The 26,813-nt window shown below is 36.1% G+C and overlaps 1 protein-coding gene across 4 annotated transcripts in view; it reads right to left on the bottom strand.

Annotated features, from left to right (window-relative positions):
* Positions 1-26,813, bottom strand: part of GOLGA4 (golgin A4) — a 70,659-nt gene that overhangs the window by 27,208 nt on the left and 16,638 nt on the right. For all 4 annotated transcript variants that reach the window (XM_042473204.1, XM_042473205.1, XM_042473206.1 and 1 more), the window contains 11 exons: positions 26,702-26,764; positions 25,959-26,273; positions 23,910-23,957; positions 21,712-21,768; positions 15,375-15,473; positions 13,078-13,216; positions 11,623-11,810; positions 10,242-10,325; positions 9,235-9,382; positions 2,659-2,837; positions 1,208-1,339 (listed from right to left, as the gene is read on the bottom strand). In XM_042473204.1, coding sequence (XP_042329138.1) covers positions 1,208-1,339; positions 2,659-2,837; positions 9,235-9,382; positions 10,242-10,325; positions 11,623-11,810; positions 13,078-13,216; positions 15,375-15,473; positions 21,712-21,768; positions 23,910-23,957; positions 25,959-26,273; positions 26,702-26,764 — 1,452 coding nt within the window. The remainder of the gene's footprint in view (positions 1-1,207; positions 1,340-2,658; positions 2,838-9,234; positions 9,383-10,241; positions 10,326-11,622; positions 11,811-13,077; positions 13,217-15,374; positions 15,474-21,711; positions 21,769-23,909; positions 23,958-25,958; positions 26,274-26,701; positions 26,765-26,813) is intronic.

Below are 26,813 nucleotides of genomic sequence, written 5' to 3'. Positions count from 1 at the left end.
AATGGCATATCAACAGAGCTGTTCAAAGCAAGAGGGACAGAATCCACACAAATTCTAAATAACATCTGTATATAAATACAAACGATAAAAGAATGGTCCACAGATCGAAAACACTCAATATACATTCCAATCCCAAAGAAAGGGAAGACCAAGGATTGCAATAACCATTGGACCATTGCATTACTCTCCCATAGAAACAAAATGATGCTCAACATTCTACAACAAAGAATTTACCATATAGAGAGCAAGAAAGAAGAGGAAAAAGCACCAGCGATCATATTGCAAACATACATTGGATAATGGAGTGCACCAAAGAATTTCAGAAGAAAATCAGTCTGTTCTTTATAGATTATACCAAAGCCTTTGATTGAATAGATGGGCTGCTTAAAAAAAATGGGTGTGCCACAAGGTTTACTATACTGTATAATCTATACTCTGTAAGAGGTCACACAGAACATGGAGAGACAAAATGGTTTCCAACTGGTAAGGAGGTTAGGCAAGGATGCATTTTTTCATCCTATTTATTGTTTAATACACAAATCTGGATTAGATTCTGAGGAAGGAGGCGTGAAAATTGGAGGAAAGAATATCAACAATTTAGATAGGAAGATGATACCATACTATTAGCAGAAAATAGCAAAGACTTGCAATGACTAGTGATGAAAGTCAAGTAAGCAAGTGCAAAGGGAGGTTTACAGCTGAACATTAACAAAAGAAAAATAATGACTATAGAAGATTTATATAACTCTAAAGTAGACAATGAAGATACTGAGCAAGTGAAAGATTTCTTATACCTTGGCTCACTCATTAATCAAAATGGGAACCATAGGCAAGAAATCCAAAGAAGACTAGGACCTGGAACAGCAGCTATGAAGGAACTAGACAAGACCCTGATGTTTACCTATATTTCACTGAATACCAAAATCAGGATTGTCCATGCCATTCTATTTCTAATTTCTATGTACAGTTGTGAAAGTGGACAGTGAACAAAGCTGATAGGAAGAGAATCAACTCATTTCAAGGGTAATATACATATTTATGCATGTTTAAATAAATAAAATTAATACATGTAGTGTACTGAGAGTACACTGTTCACGCACACAAGGATCTTCATGTGATAATTTATTCACGTCTGCGCACAAAAGAAGTACACACCACATATGTATTCACACTAGATATGTCTGTTTTAATCTTTAAATGCACTTACAAGCGCTGTTTTCATTTGTTCCTGCAAAGCCTGATCCTGGGCTTGTAATCTCTCATTTAACATCTGTTCTTTCCTATCCAGTTCACTTTTATGCAGTTTCTCAAGCTCAACAACTCGTTCTTCTGAAGATTTCTGAAAATTTAAAGCAATAAATATAAGGTTACCTAAGAATAATAGTGCCATTACGCCACTGAAGAAGAACTTCAAGCAAGAAAATCACTTGTGGTTGAAAGTAATAAAACCCAGAATAAAAATATACCCATTGTTTTTAAATAAGTTATACATAAAGTAGATCCACTGAAATCAATGAGACATAAATTTAATCATAACTTATTTAAACTGAATTTACAGTATTTCAAGTCTGCTTTAAATGTGACAAAGTATGGTTCCAGTCCATCGTTTGGCTGTAAGAAAGAATATCTGATGAAGTAGAAACAGACCCACACCAAGAGTTCCAGTTAAAAAATCTAAGACTATAATCCTCTACACACTTACATGGAAATAGGCTCCACTGACCTCAGTGGGCCTTGCTTCTGAGTTGATATACAAAGGATTGCACTATGGATATTACAAGTCCTTAGTAGGTTTATTGCACAATTCCAATTAACTGCAATTCACTTCAGAGTATGATTAGACAGTCAGCCATCCTTATCCACGGATTTTTTATCCACGGATTCAAACATCCACAGCTTGAAAATATTCAAAAAAAAGTATAAATTACAAATAGCACCATTTTGCTATGCCATGGTATTTAATGGGACTTGAGTATCCGCAGATTTTGTTATCCACGGGGGGTCCTGGAACCAAACCACAATGGATAACAAGGGCCCACTGTATATCTTTATAACCAAGCAGGTTGTTCCAATGAAAGCCAACAGACTTTGCAAATCTTTCTCTATGTTGGGTTTTCTGGCTGTTTCATAAGAGGGTTTACTCTTATGCATTGTAGAATAAAACCTTTTTATTCCAGCAGGCCTATGAGAATTGATTTTCAGAGGAAAAGGCCTTGTACTATGTGATGATGTTTTATTTTTTTAAAATCTGCTTTCAAATTTCACGATGGTCTTATTGCTTTTTAATTTTTTGTATGCTGTTAATTTCATGCTACATTTATTTTAACTGTTATAAGCCACTTTGAGTCCCATGCTGTGAAAAGGGCAGGATATAAATAAATATCATCATATTCTTCTTCTTCTTTTATAAGGATTCAAAGTACTTCAATTTAAATTAAGTTTCACAACATATAGAAGCATAATTAAATATTTGTATTATTGGAAACATTATCCTCGATGCTCACTTAAACAAAGTACAGGTTGACTTCAAATGAAATTGTTAATATAAGTCTTTCCCTCAGGACACTACCCCAACACATAAAAGATTGGGAACCAGCTCTGCTAACATTACATGATGTATTTTGACTTCAAAATGAATCATTATTGATCAGTATTTACCTTCATAATATTAACCACCTCCTGCTTCACTCTTGTTAACTCCTGTTGAAGAGTCACACGCTCTTCCTCATTGGCTTTTTCTACAGCCTTTATCTTTTCATCCATCTCTGCTTGCAATTTCTTGCGTGCTTCTTCGGTCCTTTGGGCTGTACTGAGAGCTTTTTCAAGTTCTTCAAATGCTGTAGAAAGGAGAGAAAAAACAAAAGATTTTATAGTATATGCATGGAGTTAGCAAGGCAAAAGCACTGGACAGAGCTAGATTTTTTTTTATATGCAGGGTGTGTTTTCACTGAATTACCTACCTAAAGACAGATCATGACATGAACCTGGAAAAGGCAACATGTTCCCTCATCTTGAAACAATAAACTCAGAAATCAAAGAACTAGACGCTGCTTTCTGTTCAGTGTCAAAAATCAAAATCTCAACTGTACAACGCAAAGGACTAAACAAGAATACTGCATGAGAGAGAATCTTCATTGGCAATTCTACTCAATCTAATGTTTGGTTTGTGATTCTCAGGAGTCAATAAATGAAAAATTTCTGGAATGCAAACCCTCTTATAACCATATGAGCAGCTTCATTCCATAATAATGAATAACAAAATATGGCTACATGACTTTTTATATGTTTTTGAAAGTTTGTATACCTTTCAACTACTGTTCTTGTATTATTTTTTTAGAAAACCGGTCAAACTCTGCTGTTTAAATCTGTATATGGTCCAGAGCTGTATCATTATTATGGCAACCTGAGGACAACCCATTGAATATTAGCTACTCTTAGATTTTGTTTTTATGTTTCATGTTTTTAATGCTATTTTAAATCTAATTATTAGCTGCTTTCTTGACCGTTTTAGGTAAAGGTAATACAGAAATCCTTTTAATACATACATTATCATGTTTACAATGATAGAAGTGGCTATGCCAACAATAAAAATTACAACTTAAAAAACTAAATTTAAAACTCTTCTTTGAAGGACAATAGATTAGTATTATTTTTTGGCAGAATAGTAATTTTTCTATTTCATTTTCATGTGAAGCAAAGCCCACATGAAGGAGAAAGTTAATACATTAGATGAACTGCTGCAACAGCATGTCTAACACAATAAAATTAGATTCTTCCATTCAGAGGGTCTTCCATGCAGTTATCTCACAGTGGAAAAATGATGCAGTAGTCTTCCCTTGTGAGGGCTCTATCAGAGTAAATAAAACATGAACTTTGGCTCTAAATACAGTGAAACTTTATGAATGTTTGTTTTCAAGTCAGTCCTACTATGGGGCAGAACAAACGGAGATGAAGAAGCGGCCAGAGGGCACTCCCATGGCAACCACATACTGTGGTCCCGATGCCAGCCCCTGCCATGGTCCAAAATGGACCACGGCAAGGAGCAGAAAAGATCTTCTCCTTCTGCGGCCAGGTTTGGGCTGCCTTAAGCGGCCTAGGAGCAACCCCAGCGTGGCTTCTGTGCAGACTGGGGTCATGCATCATCTAAAGGCAACTACAAAAGTTTTCATTTAATCTAAATGCTTTAACTACTGTATTAAAATATGTCATTGTAAACACTGGGTAGTCTTCAGTACCAGAATTCTTCTGGCAGAACAGCAGAATCGACCAGAAATGGGAGAGATCATTCTCATAACACTCTTAAGAGTGTTAAGTTTTACCGGAGTGGGAAAACAGAATTTAAGGCCACTTTTGGTGGCAGCCCAATGAAATGTGTATTATTGCTCTCAAGCCCGATATGAATATTGGACTCGCAATAAAAGTGTGTACTGCAATACATTAGGTTTCAGGGGCAACCAAACTAATTTCCAAATGGCTGTGTTCAACATTATACAGGCATCTATTTAAAAAACATTATGGGACACAGAATATGTTAAAAGATAATATACATTTAGACCAATATGAAGAAAAATTAGAAATGTCTTCTATATACCAAGATTGACCACTTAAATGCAGTAACCCAGCACATGCAGTTGCATGACAATATTTACAAGCACACAAGACTATGGGGAAAGCTAGACAAGCAGAAGAATATATGGTTGAAGAAAAGAGCATGAAAAACACAAAGCAGCAGCACTCCACAGAAACACATTCTGTTTCAAAAGTAAAATTTTATGCATCTCAGGCACTCTAACATATAAGCAAAAACATAAGGCATTTCTAATTGAAATACCTAATTCTAATGCAAGAGATAATGCGACAGCAGCAAGTGACTGGGTCTGCTAAGGCAATTATACCAACAGGTGTCCAAATTCACTCAGGGTTTCTCTATATACATCAAAACTATAAAATCAATCCTGAAACAAGATTTTTTCTTCCTTAGTGTAACTGTTTCCAAGTAAGTGTGTACAGTAATTGTTTTGAAGTAAGAGATGCTTTAAAATATTCTACACAGCTTCAACTGGGGTGGGGTGGAAGAGGAAACGTTTATCTAGATAAGAAACATCTCTGGCAGGATGATCAACTTTACTATTCTGAGATAAAAAGAATGTTTCCTAAGACAAACACCTACTGTATATACTAATGTATAAGTGGTGGAAAAGTTTTGGGGCCAAAATCATGGATTTCGATATGAACCATGGATAAATTGAGGGTAAAACTTAGGGGCGTATAACAAAGGATGTAAAGAGGGAAACAGCACTTCCCTCTCTCCATCTTTGGACGTCTCCCGACCACCTAACATCACTTCCCTGGTGCTGGAGGAGAAGGTTTTAGCACTGGATTGAGAAGGGAAGGACCTGGAGGGAAAGGCTGTTTGGTGGGCAGGCGAGGTCCAGAGAAGGAAAAGGACAATGGGAGGGAGAAGGTTTACCATCAGATTGAAAATGGAAAGAACTGGAGGGAAATGGGGTGTTTGGTGGACAGGAGGGGTCTAGAGAGGGAGAAATACAATGGGGAGAGAAGGTTTTAACATCGTATTGAGAACGGAATCACCTCTTTCACACATACACATAATCCATGCCTTGGCAGCTCTTTCAGAGTTCACTGCTGAAGCAGGAAGAGTGGGGCATTGGGGCAGTGCTTTTTTAAAGGATATTTCTGAGCAGTATTACTGTACTGACCCATATATAAGTCGACCCAGGATTTTAGAGTCAATTTTGGGGCATAATTTTTTGGACTTATAGTCGAGCATATATGCTAAGTCATTCTCAAACAGTGCCACCAAATGGAATCAGAGGCCCAGTTTTTATAAATAAGAAATGAACTGGTAAGCCTGTGTTCTTGAATGCATCACTTCAGACTCAGATGTGGACTCACACATAGAGTTAGAGTCAGACAAAGTTATTGCTACACTGAATTAATGTGGACTTAATGGCATTCACTCTAACTAGCTCCAACTCATTGAGTGCAGTTCTATATTTTAACAAAAATCCACTGCCTTGACATGAAGTTTGAAATAGTACAATGCAGAACACAGACTTTTCATTATATATGCCGTTTTGGAAAATTAGGCCTATCACATTTAAATATTTTCAACTTTCCATTTTGTGGTTTACTCAAAGTCTTCCAAAGAAATAATAAAATATAGAAGGAAGGTATCTTTTACTGGTCCAACTCTCTTTTTAAAGCACGTCACATCAAGCTTTTGAACACAAGTTAAGCACACAGGCTCCGAATCAGTTACGATCTAAATAAAAATGTAAATAGGATACTGTGCTTTTATACATGAAAACCTGGTGTTTTATCACATATATTGGCAAACAAAAATGGTTCAGGGAAGTTTAAATGACTCTTGCCTAACAATGACTAATACCATCAAAAGAATCCCATTTAATTCATTTCTCTCGTTCTGCAAGATAACAAGACACCACTAGGCTGTAGAATTTTGCCACATAAATTGATGTCATGGCCAGAAAATGAGAAAGCCATATAAGACAGTGTCCAACATACATATGGGCCACAAGACAATATTTTGTGAAATTTCAATGGCATGTTTTCCTTCTGTTTTTGAAAAAGTGTATTGGAAAATGAAATACAATTTGCAATTATTTTTAAAACGCTCTACATTTTTAAAAAAACTTGAAATGCATAAGCAAACCTCGTGCTTTGCTTTGATCTGATGAAATACCTATGTGTGGTTCGAAAGCTTGGAAAAATATTTCTTAAAAAATAAACTAGAGTTGGTACAATAAAAGTTATCTTTACCTCTTTCTTTTAAGAATTTCCTGTCAGGTTAACTGATGTCTTCAACTATGGCATCATCTAGTGGTAAAAAATGAAGAAAGCATGATGGAAACAAATTAGGCAGACTGAGATCCACTTAGTATGTTTCAGACAATATGGATCAAAATGCAAGTGCAAAACTGTAATTTAAAAAGCACCTAGTCACAATAGTAGTCAAACACTGGTAATAATTTCATACAAATATCTAAACACAGAAAAGTGTTTCTGTTAAGGACACCTTTGTGTTAAAGAACATTTGTGTTGCCTGCGGAAATAAAAATTCTACTTACAAGAGAAATTGTTAATTTTGTCTGTGTTGTTTTGGGCAGATAAAGTACTGTGTTGTTTTGTGCAGCTCTCTAAGTGTTTTGTGAAAGTAATTTAATTCTGAGTTTTAATTATGAGAAATTTAAGTATAAACACTACTATGAGTTATAAGACTAAGTGCTAAAAATTCCAAGACACTGTACAGAGAGGAGATGAGGTCATTTGCTTTTGAAATTGCCTGAGAAGCACAGAATTTACTTTCTAAAGTTTGCTGTAAGCAGCAGTTGAGTGATGTAAGTAAAAGATCCCTTACCCCAATCCTGTTCATACAAGGCTTGGGAAAGGCACCATGATTCACTTATTGGCATGTGTGGATGCACAAAAATAAGATGCTTAGTGAGATTTTTATACAATATACTCATTTTTACAGAATGAAAAGCTGTGATAATTATCTTATTCAGGAATTCTTATGATTTTATTTCCTGCTTCCCCCAACATAGTATTTCAGGGTTATTTTCTAGAAGTTTTGCTGCAAGGGCTCATCCATTATATTACTGTCAATTCAATCCTACAACCAGACTTAGCAAAATCTAAGCAAACAGTAATTTAAACAACAGCTTGTGGCTCACAATGATTTGAAAATTTTAAACTGATGAGTTGCCTCCAAATTTACCTTTCCACAAATAGTGTCTGATACCATAGAGGAATCCCACTAGCAGAAGGGATACAATTGTGGTTTTCACTGTCCAGAGCCCCCCTCCACAACCTATTCTAGTTTTTAGTTTGCTCTGGTTTTCATATTCATTAAGCTTGCTTGAATCCCAGTATTAGGGAATAGGTGAGATATGACTGAATAAAGTAAGAGTAACAACCACCAGCACCACACCCAAAATAGATTTTTAGAGGGCACAAGTAACTGCACAGGAAAAGGAGACTGTAAAATCTGTATCATCTCAATGGAACTGCACTCATGGGATGCTCCCAGCAATGGGAAGTTTGGATAGAAACTGGATGCATTTGGTAATAAACTGTATCAATATAGTGAAATCAGAGTGAACTGTCTTTAAAAACCTGATTCATTTTCCCCATTCTAGTCTGTCTGTGTTCTAATGTCCCCTCACTAGAATCTTTCTCCTTGTGCCACAAATGGCTACGTTTTGGGAGATACAATGTAATCAGGATGACAGAAGTCAAAACTGGCACAATAATGTCTCTTTAAAAATTACTGTTTGCAAGTTAGAGCAGTCCTTGTGTTTTACTTTCTTCCCTCAGCAATTTCTCCCTATCAGTGTAAACCATGGATTCCCAATATGTATTTTCTATTATAAGCCATCACTAACAAGCCAAAGTGCCTTTCTAAGTGACAGACAGATATTATTAGCTATGAAAAAAAATGTAGTATATTTTAGCGTGAGTGGGCATGTAACATGGAACTGATTAATGCTGGGAAAGGAAGGGATAGAGAAAAAGTGCTAGAAAGTGAGGTTATGCATAGTCATATTCATAAAGCTAATTCCTGATTTGCAAGTATTCTGTAGATCCCAGTGAACAAATTCCTATATCTACCCTCATACATTCAATCTGCACCTCTCTGCCATTTTTTATATTTGGGAGGAATTTTTTATCCTGGTCAGAGGGGCCAGAGACTATAATGCACATTTCCCTCATAACAGTGGACTTCCTGCTTATTAATGAAGCACAGTCATATGGAACTTAGACATAAAGTAGCTCCAGTCCAGAGGACATGAGTCCATCCATATTAATGATATATTCCTTGAACCTGGTACAGAAACTGGAGCAACCAGTTTTCAGTTGCAGCACATTAATCAAAATAAGGTTGTTTAAATTTACAAAGCATTCTGACTTCCTTTGATTACTATGATAAGAAGAAAATGTATAACACTAATATGTTAATATTTAAAAAGAGAGTTGTTTTGGCTAGCCTATTAAAGCCCCTTTTGTAACCAGTCTGACAAGATAATTGGACAGTAGGATTGTGGGGTTCCACTGAGGACCACAATGATGTTCATTTTGATGATGGGTGGAAGCTAATGGAATTGTTATAATGGCTGGTGATGAAAGGGCAAACGAATGATGCAGAAAAGTTTCCTACTCGAACAAAAGACAATCACTGTAATGTCTTACCAGCTTTTTCAGACTTTTCTTTCTGTTCTTTTAACTCTTCACTTTGTAGAACAACCTGCTTGATATGAGACCGCAACTGGGCAATTTCTTCTTCTTTCATTTCCAGTGTTTCATGCATTTGCCGTTTTGTTTCCGCTATTACCATGCCCTATAATACCAGTGATTACAAGCAGAAGTACATTGTGTGAATACTGGTAGAATTCAAAGATATAATCGTGTTACTCTGTAGAAACAGTATGTAGAGAGATCTTGTAGCACCTTTGAGATTAGCTGAAAGAAGTTGGCAGCATGAGCTCTCATAGACTTAATGCATCTGAGGAAGGAGACTTAAGTCTACGAAAGCTCACGTGCCAACTTCTTTGTTTCAGTAGCTCTCAAGGGTGCTACAATATTTTTCTACATACTGTGTGAATAATGAAATGTAAAAGCTTAATACAGATACAGGACACCATCACTGTTATGCAACTTAGCTGGTTACAACTTTATGTTGCAGCAGAACAATGTAAAGAAGTCATATACACTAATAAGAATCAGATAAACGTATATCAACTACAAACAAGGAGAGAGGAAAGAATATTTGAAGGCCTGTGGTAAAGTTCTAAAGTGCTCTACATCTAATCATGCATAGTACTTTATTTCTGACTGGTTAGAAACCATGAACAAAAGCAGACTTACCCCTTTAAATTACATGGTTTTCTGGACTTAGGATTAACATCTGTGCCAAAATGTGCAATTTTGGAGATTCTGGGGTACCTTACAGATCTATGTAACTATGAAATACAGTAATAAACCTAGACCAAATTTCTGTCTTCCCTGGTACTAAATAACTCTATGAAAATCTATGCAGGCATAACAAAATTAAATTTCAGTACTTAAATAGTACATAATAGTGATTCCTTTTCTTTAAAAAATGTTAAGAACTAATACAGTACAATAAAAAGTGACAACTTTTATGTAAGAGCAAGCAGCATATGAAACAATGGCAATTTAAAGTGCACTATACTTACTTTATCTTGCTCTAGTTGCTCTATCAAGTTCTTAGCATCACGTAGCTGAGTAATCAGTTTTGTCTTTTCAGTCATATGAAGATCCTATGAGAACAAGATGAACTTGAATAATATGTACCCAGTCTGAAGTAACTAAGTACAACTTTGGGGAACTTCTGATTCTGAATACTAATGATGGCACATCTTTCTTTAAAAAAATAATAATATTGGTCTCAGATATAGCATGGTCTGTAGCACATTTCATTTTTATTTATTTATAAAACTCTTTTCTTCAGAAAAAAATAGCTTCCAGAGCAATGTATGCAGTCTTGCTGTTAACTGCTATCAAGTCAACTTCAAATTATGGTGACTCCATGAATGAGAGACCTCCAAATCTCTCTGTTACAACAGTCTTGCAAATTCAGGTATTGCAAATTCATGGCCATGGCTTCCTTTAGTGAATCTATCCATCTGTAACATGGTCTTCCTCCTTTCCTACTGCCTTCTACCTTACCAAACATTCGTGTCTTTTTTAGGGAGTCATGTCTTCTCATGCTATGTCCAACATTCTCAGTTTACTCATCTTAGCTTCTAGAGAGAAGTCAGGTTTGGTTGTTCTCACTTATTTGTCTTTTTGGTATCTGTGGTATATATGTTTCAACTGAGTTGATTCTCTTCTATAAGCTTTCTTCAACTTCCACAACCATACAAAGAAATGGAAGTACAATGGCACAGAGAGGTTCTAATATAACATTTACAGTGGGTCCTTATTATCTACTGGGGTTGGGTTCCAGGCCCACTCATGAATAACAAAATCTGTGGGTGCTCAAATCCCATTAAATACAATGCATAGTAAAATGGTCTCCCTTATATAAAACAGTAAATCAAGGTTTGCTATTTGGAATTTATACTTTTTTGGAATGTTTTTAAACCATGGATGCTTGAATCAGTGGATAAAAAAATCTGTGGATAAGGAGGGTTAACTGTATAGGTTCCCTTCAAACATATATACATTACTTTTCAAAAATAATAAGTGTGTCCATGTCCAATTTCTCCTATTGTAACTAGAACTGCAGCCTAGTTTTGTGTATGAAATTCCACTGGGTTGAAAAAAATTGCATTAGTAAACAAAGGAAAGCAGCTAATGAATCTAGCCTTGTCCATCACTTCTAGCAATGTTCTTTAAATATGCAGTTCAAGACATCTGGAAGATTCTGATATATTCCACATCCCTTTCATTATTCTGGATAAAACAGACATAACATTATGTCTGTTAACTACGTCATGTTACCTTCACAACATTATGTCTGTTAACTATGCCATGTTACCCTTCCCATGGGCAACAAAAAAGGTTCATAAAATGTTTTTTTCAGTACCTTCATAAAATATATTTTTTCAGTACCTTCATTTTCTCTAGTTCCTGAAGTCTTTCATCTAGTTGCTCCTGCAGTGCCTCTTTCTCATTAGCTAGCTGAGCTGAGCGCTCTTTATGTGATCGAATTGTTTCTTTACATCGATGAAGCAAGTTCTCTTGACGTTTTACTCGCTGAGTAAGAGTTTCAAGTGTTTTAGCAGTATCTCCATCGCCACCTACAAAACAGCAGAAAATTATGATGAGCTGACAGAACTGGCAACTCAAGCAAAAAAAAAAAAGGGGGGGGGAGAAAGAGGTATGACAGCCTCAGTTTAGTTGTTTTGGCTTTCAGAGAGAGTTTGAGCTTGATCTGTTCTAGAACCCATTTGTTTGGCTTGGCTTGGCCATCCATGGTATCCTCAGCACCTTTCTCCAGCACTACATCTCAAATTAATCTATTTTGTTTCTATTGACTTTCTTTACTGTTCAGCTCTCACCTCCATACATGGTGATGGGGAATATAATGGTTTATACAATTCACACTTTAGTGTTCAGAGTTATACCTTTACACTTTAGAATCGTCACCATTTCTTTCATGGCTGCCACTCCCCATCTTAGATGTCTTCTGATTTCTTGACTGCGGTCTCCATTTTGATCAACGTTTGATCCAAGATATGGGAATTCTTTGACTATTTCAGTTTTCTCATTATCTAGCATGAATTCTTGTAGGTCTTCTGTGCTCATTATTTTTGTTTTCTTAATTTTCAACATTAAGCCTACCTTAGCACTTTCCTCTTTTACTTTCTTCAGTAACTGATCCAGGACTTTGCTGGTTTCTGCTAGTAGTATTGTGTCGTCTGCATATCTTCGGTTTTTAATGTTCCTTCTTCCAATCTTCTCTCCTCCTGCCTCTGAGTCTAAGCCTATTCTATGCATTATATTTTCTGCATGCTGGTTGAATAAATAAGATGCTGAACAACCAGGAGGCACTATCTTACATGTGGAAAATTTGCTCGCAAAAAATCTCTACACTGATAGCTCATGACTACTCACATTTTGACATTTCCTGTTTATTGTGAACTTTAAAATGTGAGTTGGTCCCATGGCAAATTATACAGTTACCATAATGAAGCTAACCAGACCACAATCTGGTCAGTCTCTGGGTGGAAGATTGTTGGGATCACCTATGTACAGTAATTTGACTCCATTGATGGAACATAGGCAGGAAATATACCAAATACAGTACACTTTTGAAAAGTATACCCCTACAATGTTTTCATTTGAACTGTACTTGATAGCAATTTATTATTTGGACCGTTAAAGTTTTCTGGTTAGAATTATATAATTTGACCAATTTGGTTGGGATCAGCAACAACATCGAAAGTTAAACCAGCAAGTAGAAGTGGCCCACATCAGGAAAGAAAACGTATGTACAAGCACACATTTACAAATACTTTATTTTTAAAAACACCTAAGATGGTTTTGCCAAAGATAATAACCTACCAGGACTCCCCAGCTGCAAGGCATTCTCTGTACTTGTGTCTCTTGTTGGACTCTGAAGTTGTGACTGAGTCTGAACATTTGGATCAGGCAGTTCAATACTTATTTGCCCATTCTGTAACCGTTGTTTCAGTAATGATACCTGGATAAACAGAATAATTCACCCATTCAGTTAATGACCACCTTATGCTCTGAAAAACCTCTGAAAAATTCAAGTCAAATAATTTTAGGGCATAGTTAGTTACAAAGACTATATACTTCTTCCAATGTCAAGAGGCGATATTACTTTCAGTACCAGTGCTGCAAAAACGAGAAGTAGGAAACTACTATACTGATACCCTCCTTAAGGGCTTCTCAGAGGCATACGGTTAGCTGCTGTGGGAAGAGAGTGCTGGACTACATAAGCCTTTAGTCTGATCCAACAGGGTCCATATGCTGTTATAGACAATTTGATTTTTTTTTATTTTCTTTTATCTCATTTATGACATAGGTAAAAAATGGACCCTGGCATTAGCCTGCAAGCATGTGATTTTATTATTAATTATTATATTCACTTTATTTATATCCTGCATTTTTCCAAGAATTGGGGCTCAAGCTGTCTACAGTAAATCACCAGTACTATAGTGTAGCTATTTATCTGTTTACCTCCCAATACAGAAAGGGTTTCTATTCCTAACCCAAACCATGTACATCAAAGAATGCTATTGCTCTATCAACAGCTTAATTTATAGCTTTGCTCACCATTAATTAGCAGTTTAGAGATGATGAGACAAAAACAATGGAAGTTTTTTTTTTCTTTTTTAAATGAAGCCCTTGGGTGAGGTGTATTGCTCCTTAAGTCATCCTAGAATGTTCATTCACAGTAAGTGTCAACCTCTTATTTCCTGGAATGCAACCAAAGGTCTTCTTTCCTGCCATCTAAATCTTGTAATTTTTACTTTTTCTTTGCCAAATCTTAGCTTTAAAGAAAGGAATGTAGAAAGAGGAAGAATGCTATAAAACCTCAATTGCCTGGCAAAGCAGGAAAACAAAAAACTGTTGAGGGAAGAGAGAGGAGAGAATGAATGAAAGGCCATTGGAATTTTGGGTCTCCTGCCTCGATCAGCTGGTGCAAGAGAGTAACAAATTAGCTGTGGATTGCTCCTTCAGCAGCCTGAGAGTCCTTGACTGGTCCAGATATATGGCTTGTTCACATGAGCTAGGGCCTTCTTTCTGACATGAACCCACTCTACTGCCTAGCACAAAGATCACAGATGTGAGGAGTGAAAAACCAGAGTGAGTAAACATAACACTATCTGTATATTTAAAAGGACTCTAGGATGAATTCTGACCTATTGCACAATACTACACATCATCATCTATCTCTCTCCACATGACTGAGAATAAAACAACTAGGCAACACATTTAGAAGAATTACAGACAGCTGACAGACTAAACTCATGCAATCTCTGAGCTAGTGTGCAGTGGTTAATCAAGCCTTCCCTGATTAACCCATGATGCCCTGCTCTGGTATGATGGCTTTAATGATTAATGTTTAATTATTTTTCATGTATTATAGTTTTATTATATGTTAATTATGTGGTTTATTTTATGAAGGAGGGTAATGGGATGTATTTTATTATGTATTATGTATTTTATTATCTATTGTACGCCCCCTCAATCCTTGGAAGAGGCGGGATAAAAATATTATTATTATTATTATTATAGCACTGGACTATTACTCTGGAGATCAGGGTTCAAATATCTGCTCGGCCATGGCAACCCACTAAGTGATTTTGGGCAAATCCCACATTCTTGGCCCCAGAAAAACCCATTATAGGGTCATTTTTATTATTATGGTGCACCTATCATGAGTTTTTTTGTGGGTTTTTCGGGCTATGTGGCCATGTTCTAGCAGAGTTTCTTCGTGACGTTTCGCCAGCATCTGTGGCTGGCATCTTCAGAGAAGATGATGTTTTCTTGGCAAGTTTCTTCAGAGGGGGTTTGCCACTGCCATCCTCTGAGGCTGAGAGATTGTGACATGCCCAAAATCATTTTGTGTGTTTACACAGACAAGGTAGAATTTGAACTCTGGTCTCCAGAGTCACTACACCAAACCACGACCCCAAGGTCACCCTAGTGTCATCATAAGTCGGAAACAACATGAAGGCACACAACAATACATGCAATCTCTTCCAAAACTAGTATGGGTGCCTTGAAGTCACCTGTTGATTTATGGAGACCTCATGAAAAGTATGCAAGAAAAAGAGAAATAATTTTTCCTTCCTTTAAAAACATCTGCATGGATCAAGCATGGATACCTGAGTCTGCAGGACACTGATAAGTTGGTCCTTTTCTTCTAGTGATGCATCAAACTCTTCCTGAAGATGTTTTTTGGCCTGTTGATCCATCTGGAGTTCCTAAGAAACCACAAAATATTTCTAGTTAAAAGACTAGTTAAAAGATAACATAATCAGTTTTCAGGTGCTGGTATAAACAAAACATACATACAAATTAAAGGTATAACTCAGCTATGTTAACTTTTCTGAGCACCCTGGATAGATCTAAATTTAACTGATGTTAACACTCCTTCTCCTTCACTCTCCCCACTAGAGGTCTATTACTTTCAGCACCACTCATACTTTTCTTCTTCCTTTAAATTCTCTAGATCTTCTCTTTCTATAAAATAGTCATGGTCCTGGACTTTTTTGTTCCTCCAAACATGAATTCTACTTGTTCTAGAATACAATATCATCAATAGTATTCTATTGGCCATTCCTGAAAGTTAATCTCCCACTATTGATCTTCCCCTCCAATGTGTAACTGTGTGGTACGTGATATATATTTTACTGCAAATTATCAATAAAAATATTCCTACCAGATAAAAGAGAGAATTCCTACTATTCTACTCTACCCAGAATAAATATGCCCACACCTCTAAATCACAAAAGCTAACTTTAGGGCACTGTTATATTTGATGTAGCTTGATTTTTTTTTCCATTTAAAAAATGTTGATAATGTTCTTTCTGTGCTTAAAAGGGGGGAATCAACTGTTCTCTGTAGGTGTTTGGAACCATTTTTATCAGTTTAACTTAAAAATTATTAAAATGCTGTTGTACAAAATAGATATATACTTCATTATGCTAAAAGGGTTGAAACTTTATAAATTGAACTGTCTATCCCCAGAACTCAAACTCTGAAGTCACTGTCGAAGACTATTGTCTAAAACAGGTTTACATCTTCAAGATTTGCTTTGAATTGCTTGAGAAATTTAAAGAATATATTGTGACAAGCACAAATGAAAAGCTGAAGTTGGTAAGACTTTTGCTACTCAATCAGTGAAGAAATGGGAAACAGCCAATATTAATTCTGGATGAAACTTATAAAAAGAAGTGGCCTTTTGCTGCGCCTCTGACAGCAGCAGTTAGTTGATGGCAAGCTTGCTTCTTATTAAAAGTGTCACCAGTTTATCTCTGCATTTCAAGTTGCAGTTTATTTCTGTTATAACACATCAGTGCTTTTTTCAGTAATCTGAAAATAAATATGATAAACAGAGCAATAAAGGTCTAATTTTTTGTTGGATGGTTTGATCTTGAAAACGAAGTGGCTTGAGGGGAAAAACACTAAGGACTCTATGCTTTAAAACCACATTATAATATTAAGCCATTCTCTGCAAAGCAAATATTTACCAGAATTAGACTCCACATGGTGAAAAAAGAGAGTTAACTTTTTGTAGTCTAGAGCATTAAAGTATGTACACAGCAACACAAAGCAGATGTAAGTATCTCCACAATGATGGCCAAATATGATTTTTGGTGTAAGCCTTATTCACATTTGAAGATATCTCGTACTTGCTAGGTTATCTCCTAAGACCATTTGTTTAGCAACTGGTCTAAAAGGGTCAGCTACCTAAAACTATCCTAACCTACACTGGTGGCCATTCCCACACTTCCTGGTCATATCAGTTTGTTGATACTATAGCAACCTTACTTAACATATACAGGATGTAGAACCTAGTGACATCACTGCGGCAGTTTGCATGCAGAATGTGTCCACTGTCCATCTAGTTTCAATTAATAGCTAGGAAATACATGAATATATTGTAGGTTAAGAAATAATGGCTGCAAAATGATTTTCTATATAATGAAATACTGTATGTCAATTTTGTATTTTAAATAATTACTCTTGCATATGAATCTGATTATTTTGGTCTACATACCTAAATATTCATATTTATTACAGTTACACCAATTAATATCTGTCTGCACCTTCACTAAAAGAGAGAAAAGAGGGCAGAGGCAGGTAATAAGGGTGGCTGCTATTTTGAGTCATCTTTGATTATTGTATGGCATTTCAACTAAAAAAATATCCCAGTTGTGGGAATAAAAACATAGCATGGATTCAAATGCAAACTGAAAATTCTGCTTCAAGCAGATAGTAATATTTCTTACCCTTTCTAAAAGTAGCATGAAAAGCACTGTTAACTCTCTTTTGGAAATGATGAGGACAAGGAAGATACTAAGACTAGTATCCAAAGAGACTGCTGAAGAAACATACGAAAAAGAGAATGGCTAAAAAATACTGTACAAACTAAACCTAATATTTCTGCCTCACTCCACCCACCATCATCCCAGAGCCTCAAAAGACATCGGAGGACTCAGGTGGAGGTTGATTGTTTTGATTGTTTAACTAATGGTTTTAATGATTTATTTTAGGTTTTGTCATTGTTATATTTGGAATTTTTGTTGTATATTTGAAGGGGGGGCGGAATTATGTGTATTGTGTTGTATTGTATTAGAGTTGTATTCTATTGTATTATTGTATTGCATTCCATTAGAGTTGCATTTGCTATTATTATGTAATGCTTGCAGGAGTAAAAGAGACCATATTCTCTTGTTGTTAATGTATTATTGCTGTATTGCATTATTGTATTGCTTTTCTGTTATTTTGCTGCCAGGGGAGAGTCGGGAATTGCCATCTAGATGTTATGCCTTAATTATTACCATGTTATGTATTTTGGATTTTGTACTTTGTATTTTTATTAGGCATTATGCTATGTCATGTACTTTGGACTATGTTGTTGTATTCTTTATTATTTATTTCTGCTTTTGTATAATTTGTTATTATGTTTGCTGTGTTACAACTGGTGGGGAGGCTATATTTTTTGCATTTGATACCTTTCTTTTGTCATCTGCTTTGATTCCGTGAGGAAAAAAGTGGAATATAAATAAATCTATTATTATTATTATTATTATTATTATTATTATTATTATTATTATTATTATTATTATTATTATTATTATATTTCAGATGCACAGTGAGCCAAAATATGTGTCACACCACCTTATAAATCAGTATCATGCTGATCCAGGGAATTTACATTGAAGACTCAGATGTCCCCCATCCCAGCCTTAGTTTGGGAGGACTTCTTAAATCTATTTCAGAATCCTAATCAAGGACTTTCAGTTGACATCAGATGACCATCCATCTCTAACAAAGGTACCTTTCTGGTCCCCAGCCACAGTGGCTGAAACTAAAAACATCATAATGTGTGTGCGTGTGCGTGTATATACTGTATATACCTTGAAGTCAAACAAAGCACCAGGTGACAATCTACTCCCACCAGAAATTTTTAAGTCATACGTTGATTGGTGGGTGGGCTCTTGTTTTGGCTGGTCTGTTCACTTTTATTAATAAGACAAGCCATTTTCCATCTGGCTAGAAACTTTCTATCATTGTCCCCATATATAAAAAAGGTAATAAAGGGGACCCTAAAAATTATAGACCCATAAGCCTCATTGACATCGTAAATAAAATGTACACAAAACATCTATTAGGCAAAATTGAGGATTGGATTGTTGATCTGTTAGCAGAAGGACAATCGGGATTCAGACCATGTAGATCCACTATGGACAATTGTTTTATTTTGTACCATCTTATTACAAAGTACATGTCTGAAGGAAAACAATGTTTTACAGCATTTATTGATTTTAGAGTAGCATTTGATACAATCAACAGGGATAGTCTTTGGATTAAACTGGCAGAAATGAATATGGAGCCAAGACTCCTATTTCTGCTCAAAGCTCTCCATCCAGATACCTGTCTAAAAGTGCGTATTTGGTAACAGCGGTGCGTTGTCCAAGAAAGTTAATGTGCACAAAGGAGTTAGACAGGGATGTATCTTGGCTCCCACCTTATTTAATTTATATGTTAATGATATCCCTAGTTTTCTTTCTTCAACATCAGTCCATACTCCTAAGATAGATAACATGTTTCTCAATGTTCTTCTCTATGCCAATGATATGGTCCTGATGTGCTGGCCAAATGACCGTAATAAAGTTGTTATTATTATTATTATGGTCCTGATTGCTTGCTCGCAAGTAGATTTAAAACGGCTACTACAAAACTTAGATACTTACTGCTCTCTTAATTCTTTAGTTATCAACAAAAATACATCTGAGGTGATGGTATTTGGGAAAAGGTGTAAAAAATATAACTGGTTCCTGGAGGGTGACCCAACTGAGCAAATAAATTCTTATTTATTCCTACGGCTATCCTCCTCAAATACAGGGAATTGGAAAACCACTTTAGAAGAAATAAACAAAGAGCTATAGCAAACTCTAGTGTGCTTTATCAATTGATAAATTTCAACCATCCTGCAAGTGTATCCCCTATCCTAAAAGTTTACAAAGCTAAAATCTTGCCCATCGTATTATATGGTGCAGCACTATGGGGTCACCTGAAAGTACCCCTTTGGAGCAGACACAGAGCTGCTTCCTAAGGAAGATCCTTGGAACAGATAAGAACACCCCAGCCCAAGCAGGGTTGGGATATCAGTGCACAATCAGACATAGCTTTTTGCCTGGTTATAAATCTCTAAACTGGTTAGCTAAAAATAAAATTATATTCGGCTAGAAAAATACCTTAGGTTCCAATTAACTCAGAGCCAGAGAACAGCTTTCACCAGAGCTGGATTTGAGCAACTGAATTCAACTGAATTCAGGACAAGACCATTCCAAAAAATACCCTATCATGAAAGAACATGTATTTGTGGTGCTCCAGCTGTAGAGGCTATTATACATATCCTGTTTGACTGTTGTTTATATGATAAGGAGAGATCCAATTTCTTACAACCATTTTTGGTTAAAATGACCAACTGGGATCCTATTATTAAATTGTCCCATTTCCTTTCTGGTGCCAATTTATATCTAGTGCAGTGTGTAGCAAAATTTATTGTTAAAGCTGCTCGCCTGAGAGATCAATCTATCTGACAAAATAGGGTCCCGCGCCATGGTGATGAGTTTATTTAAATACCCCTATTGATTTCCTCCACCCTGTTTTAGATGATTTTATTTTATTTCATTTATTCTGTATCCTATCCTATTACATCTGCTTTTATTCAATTTTCTATTTGTTTTAACTTCCGAGTTAATTTTATATGAGCTTCAGGTATGATCAAGTTTTAAATTTGTATGTATGTATTTTGATACCCTGATATTTTGTATTTTGTTTTTTCTTTGATATGGTCAGTTGACTGATCAATAAACTTTTGTTGCTGTTGTACATTGAAGACTGTTCACAGATGGAATTTAACAGCAGTTAAACTGCTGTTGTTGGCATTGTGGTGCAACTGAGACGGTAGAACATACGTGGCTGCATTATAATAAAGTGGTACCTTTTTTTTTAACAGAGTAACTGATACAATCAACTAATTTTCTGACCCTTACAGATAATATCAATTAATTCCAGTGTTACTTGGAACACAAGACAAAGCAACAGATGTCTATGAAAGTTTATTAGTTATTCTATTTATACTATTACACACAAATCAATTCTCAAGGCAGCCTTTCCCAAACTAGTGTTCTGCATGTGTGTTGTGCTACAATCATACTGGCTGGGAAATCATGAGAGTTACAGTCCACCATATCTGGGGGACACCAGATTGGGGAATGGTTTGTTAAGGAATCAGTGGTATTAAAAAGGAAAGACACTTTGGAGAACAAGCATGGCTGTTGCTGCTACTGCTACTACAACTACTACTACTACTTATATTATCTTACATTTATTAAGCAGCAATGAACACAGTCTCTGAAGACAATTTTGCAACTATAGAACCTCATAAAAAGCAGATTATATACTAAAACCACATACTAATATCAAATCCCACAGAAATCAAAAAGGTTTTACCATACCATACACTGGGGTAGGCAACTATAAACACTCTCAGATATTTTAGAATACAATTCCTATCAGTCTCAGCATGTGGCCAGCCAACAGTCAGGGATGATCAGAGTTGTACTGTATTTCAAATAATTTGGAGGACACCAGGTTAAATACACTAATATAAAACAAAAACATGGCAAAATTCAACCAGTGCTACTAAGTAATGAATCTATTGTTTTCTGTAGAATTGTTTAAGAGAAATGCATGGTGGATAGTTCCAGTGTTAAACAATAATGCACTGTTTAAAATTAGGAGGAGCCATTGCTGAATCAAAATGGAGGGGTCTAAAAATATTTAAAGAAAGCCAATGTCTACCATAGAAATCATTCTTGTTGGAAACTGCCAATAGACAAGACAAGTATGCATGCATATACTCTATAATTTTTGTGGATTTTTTTCTGGAACATTACACATACAAATAAAATTAGTAGTTACCTCTCGCAGTTCGCCAATTCTACGAAGTGCTTTATCTTGACTTTGGCTCAATATTCCCTGAAATAGAATAACAACAACAGTAGTAATAGAAACACAACAACATACTGCACATCCAAATCAAGCCATTTGCAAACTTCAAGATAATATTTTCCCAGAAAATATCACAACATTGAAATCTCATACAAAATAAGCATGAAGCACCTATGGGTAAAAGGCTCATACTAAAGAAAGCTTAAGGAACATTATGTCTCTGTCCCTTCAATAGTTCTCTGTGACAATTTGTATGTAATGTATTTAGTTTTAAAATATTTTAAATTAATTTGTTGTCCCCAATATCAAATTTGTTCTAAAAGCATTATTTTGCATTTCTTAGGGCCCAAACAGACAGGCCAAAATAAAGCTGCTTCAGGTCACTTTGGAGGTATGCTGTTTAAATGATGTATCCATCCTAAGGAGCCAGAAGCCACGCCAAAGACACGCTCCAGTCCTAAGAACTGGAGCATGGCTTTGCCGTAGCTTCCAGACTCTTAGGACACATACATCATTTAAACAGCATATCTCCAAAGTGACCTGAAGCATCTTTATTTTGGCCTGTCTGTTTGGGCCCTTAGATTCCCATTCTTTCCACTGCTATCAGCATTGTTTTGTCTGTCATCAAGGAGTTATTATTATTGTTCTGACTGGGAGAAGAGTTAGCTGAGATACATCTAGGCATGTATGCTAAGTGAATTGGAGGTGGGGTTCCCACCAAAGAAGCTCAGCTTGAAAATGTTTCCTGAGCAATTCTGTGCAATGAGAAATCCAATCTACAGAAACCACTAACAATGAACTTTGCATCCTATAAACTGCTCGGAAGCACTAGGGACCACACTGCAAACATACATTGGCTAATGAAGTGCTTAAAGGAATTCAAGAAAAAAAATCTCAGCATGTGTTTTATATGGACTATAGCAAAGCATTTGATGCATAGATCATCAAAAGCTATGGATGCTCTTAAGGTCATGAGAATGCTGCCACATTTGATTGTCCTGATGAGAAATCTGTATTTAGGATAAGAGGCTAATGTTAAAATGGAATATGGAGAAACAAAATGGCTCTCAATTGGCAAAGGGATCAGGTAAGGCTGCATACTATCACCCTATTTGTTCAACTTGTATGCAAAAAAGAAAAACAGGCTTAGACTCAGAAGAAAGAGAAACTTCTAGGTGGAAGGAATATCAACAATCTAAGATATGTGGATCACACTATACTACTAGCAGAAAACATGGACTTGAAACAATTACTCAGTAAGGTCAAAGTAGGAAGTGTAAGTGCAGGCCTACTCCTAAACATAAAGAAAACAAAAATAATGACTACATGGGATTTAAATAAATTCAATGAGGACAATGAGGAAATCAATATACAGTAGTTAAACATTTCCTGTATCTTGGATCAAATATTAACCAGAATGGAGACGGCAGTCAAGAAATCAGAAGAAGGCTAGGAATGGGAAGGGCAGCTATGAAAAAACTAAACAAAATCCTAAAGACTAAAGATATACAACTGAACACTAAGATTAGAATAATCCAAGCCATTGTATTCTCCATCACCATGTACAAATGGACAGTGGACCTGAAATTACAGGACATATGCAGAGCAGTGGAGGACAAGGGTCTTGGAGATGTTTCACAGGGTCACCATGAGTTTGGGTCAACTTGAAGGAAGGTAGCAGCAGCAACAAAGCAGCAAGGAATCCAGTTCCCAAAATATATTTGCCGGAGGTTGGCTGTAGATGTGTCCAGGAAAAGGGTTCTCTTTGAACAATGATATGCTTTCCTAGATTGCATCCTATTGGGATGCTTTACAGCATTCAAAGCAGATTTTAAATTAAGAAAGCACCATATGTACTTTTCTCCACAAAGCAGTATCTTAAGACTATGAAACATGTTCAGATAATAACTGAAGAAATCCACCACAGTATAGTGATTTGAGCACTGAACTAGGACTCTGGAAACCAGGCTTGAATCCCCACTCGGCCATGGAAACCCACTGGGTGGCCTTGGACAAATCACACTCTCTCACCTTCAGAGGAAAGCAAAGTCAAAGTCCCCTGGACAAATCTTGCCAAGAAAACAGTGTGATAGAGTCCTCTTAGGGTCACCATAAGAAATTACTTGAAGGCACACAACAATAACAATAACTGAAATCTTTTTTCTCACCTGTAACTTTTTCTTTTCTCTTTGCACAGCTTGAAAGGCAGTGATCAACTAAAAGGCATATAATAGGCAGTTAGGACTGAGCAAACAAACCACACAGAACCTAACCTGCTTGAGTCAAGTCATTTAGCAAAATTGTTTCTCATCACTAATGAAATTTCTTCTCCAGCACTCATCTCTGAATTCCCCAAATTATTCAAAAACTGTAAGTGTAATAAATAATCAATATTCCATTTTATTTTAATACAAAATATGCACAATTTTTATTGTAGAACAATCTCAAAAGGAAGTCTAGAACAATGGTTATTTTACACTTCCAAACTTATTAATTAATCAACCCATACATATACATGGACATGTCCGTTTCAAAAATTCGTACAAACATCTAGATTTATGATATTAGTGATATCCTATACATGGTATCCCCGGGATACGAATGGATCGCTGTACGAAATTTCACGGGATAACAAAAAGTTAGATTGGAAAAAACTGTTCCGGGTTACGATATATTTTTCGGGTTACGAAAAAAATATCGGCGCGAAATTCAAATGCGAAGCGCGGCTAGCGGCTTTCCAGCCGCTAGCCGCGCTTCGGAAAAGCCTTTTCGGGTTGCGAAATGTATCGGGTTACGAACGCCGCGGTGGAACGAATTAATTTCGTAACCCGAGGTAGCACTGTATTGTAACAGAAGGAGAGAATATGGACAGAGTGCCTGGAAATCTAGAGGCAAAGTACAGTAGATATTTTTGACGGTGGCTGGAATTATTTTTAAACAACTGCTGAATCACCACATCACTGTGGGCAATTTATTAGCTAGTTCTTGGTCTGTACAAGGATTGAAATATTTGTCAGTTTCCATTCTTATTTTATTTCAGGGGAAAAAAAACATTATTTAAATACTGAATCAAAAATAAATAAATAAAAGGAAACCAGTAATTAAAACCAGGAAAGGGGCAGAAATTGCAAAAAGAAAGCTACTAATTTATAGAAACATTTGCAGAAATGCAAAAACATTTGCCAAATAGGCTTAATGTTATGTAAATACTACAGAAGTATTGACACAAATATGAAGCTCCATGTGGAGCCACTGTTTTAATTCTGATTCCAGCTGGTCATGGAAAAGCAATGGCTGAGCAGTTTCAAACTAGGATCATAGGACAGAAACAATTTCTTATAAGTCTATTTCAAACTAGAGTCATAGCACAGAACTAATAAGAGAACTAATTTAACGAACACAACTACCATATACAGTATACAGAGAGAGAGAGGATGAGAGAAGTTTTTAACATCTGACTTGGAAGGAAGGAACTGGAGGGATATGTGGCACTTGGTGGGCAGAGAAGATTGATTCATAGGGAGAAGGAAGGAAGAGAAGGGTTTTCCATCGGACTGAAAAGTGAATCATCTCACATGCATACATACAGACACAAACACACTCCTGCCTGGCAGCTCTTTCAGAAATCACTGCCAAGGCAAGGGGAGTGGGACATCAGGGTTGGTGCTTCTTTTAGGATCCTTCTGAGCTGCATTACTGTTTTGACCCATGTATAGGATGACCCAGGATTTTAGGGTCAATTTTTGGGCATACATTTCCTGACACAATCAAGTATATTCAGTATGTAAATAGTATCTCATGATCATTTGACTCACATGAATGTACAGTGGGCCCTTGGTATCCATATGGCTTTAGTTCCGGGAGCCCCTTTAGATATAAAAATCTGTAGGTGTTCAAGTTCCATTAAATACAATGGATGTAAGGTAATTTTAATAAACATTTTTATTACTTTATGCTGGCTGTATGCCGTAATAAAATTCATTCATTCATTCAATGGATAGTCAAACGGTGCCCCTTATAGAAAATGGCAAAATCAAGGTTTACTTTTTGGGATTTATATTATTTTTTAATATTCCCAAGCTGTGGATGCTTCAATCCATGGACAAAAAAAATTCATGGATATGGAGGGCCAACTGTACCAGAAAAGAATTGATTATTTCTCCTAAAGTCAGTTTTGATTTCCACATCACTTATGATGAAATCAAATATTTTCTTACCTCAGAGTACTTCCCCCTGTAGCTGCCTAAACTTCTTTCCATCCTACGCAGTCGTTGCAACAACTGTTCCCTGGGAAGGCTGTCCACATTTCCAGGCAATTCCTCTGTTTCACTTTCAACATCAGAAGGTGGATCAAATGTTGGGCCAGGAGTATCAAAGTCCAGTTTGTTCAGTGAATCTCTGGAAGAAGTCCGCACTAAAGATTCTTTTGAAGAGGAGCGGAACAGAGATTCCTTTAAGGGACTTCGAAACAACGATTCCATTGAAGGAACCCTAAACTGCAGCTTCTGTGCAAAAGATTGGGCATCACCAGGCTGCAAACACAAAATATAATCATTAAGTACCTAAACCACTTTTTCTTCAAGATTTCAAAATATACTTGACATATATGGAGCGTTTCCCCGAACTACCAAGGGCAGTTTACTTCAGAAAGGAAATAATTATGAAGTTTATAGAATACAAATACTTCATTAATATGTGAATAAATGTTGGTATTCTTAAGCAGCAACACCATATACATTTAATTTCTAGGAATGTTAAACAATATCGGCCATATCGGATAAATGACAATAAACATTCTGAAGCATAAAAATAATGTATTTCATACGGGAAAACTAGAATAGCCTTAAGCTTAAGACAAGCATGAGGTACAAACAATGAAACATATGTTGCTTTTAAGAGAGAGGAATCACAGCCATAAGATAAAAATCAGTGGCTATAAAATAGTACAGTTGCTACATACCTGTGAGGAAGACATTTCACTTCTGCTGTTATTAGTGCTGGGCATTACTTGCTTAGATACATTCTAGAAGGTGCAAAAAAGAAACAGAAAATATCAACAACAAAGTAAGAAC

Source organism: Sceloporus undulatus, chromosome 6 (genome assembly GCF_019175285.1).
Source record: "Sceloporus undulatus isolate JIND9_A2432 ecotype Alabama chromosome 6, SceUnd_v1.1, whole genome shotgun sequence".
Classification (NCBI taxonomy): Eukaryota; Metazoa; Chordata; class Lepidosauria; order Squamata; family Phrynosomatidae; genus Sceloporus; species Sceloporus undulatus.
Note: the sequence above shows the minus strand (reverse complement) of the source record. Positions and strands in the feature narration are given on the sequence as shown.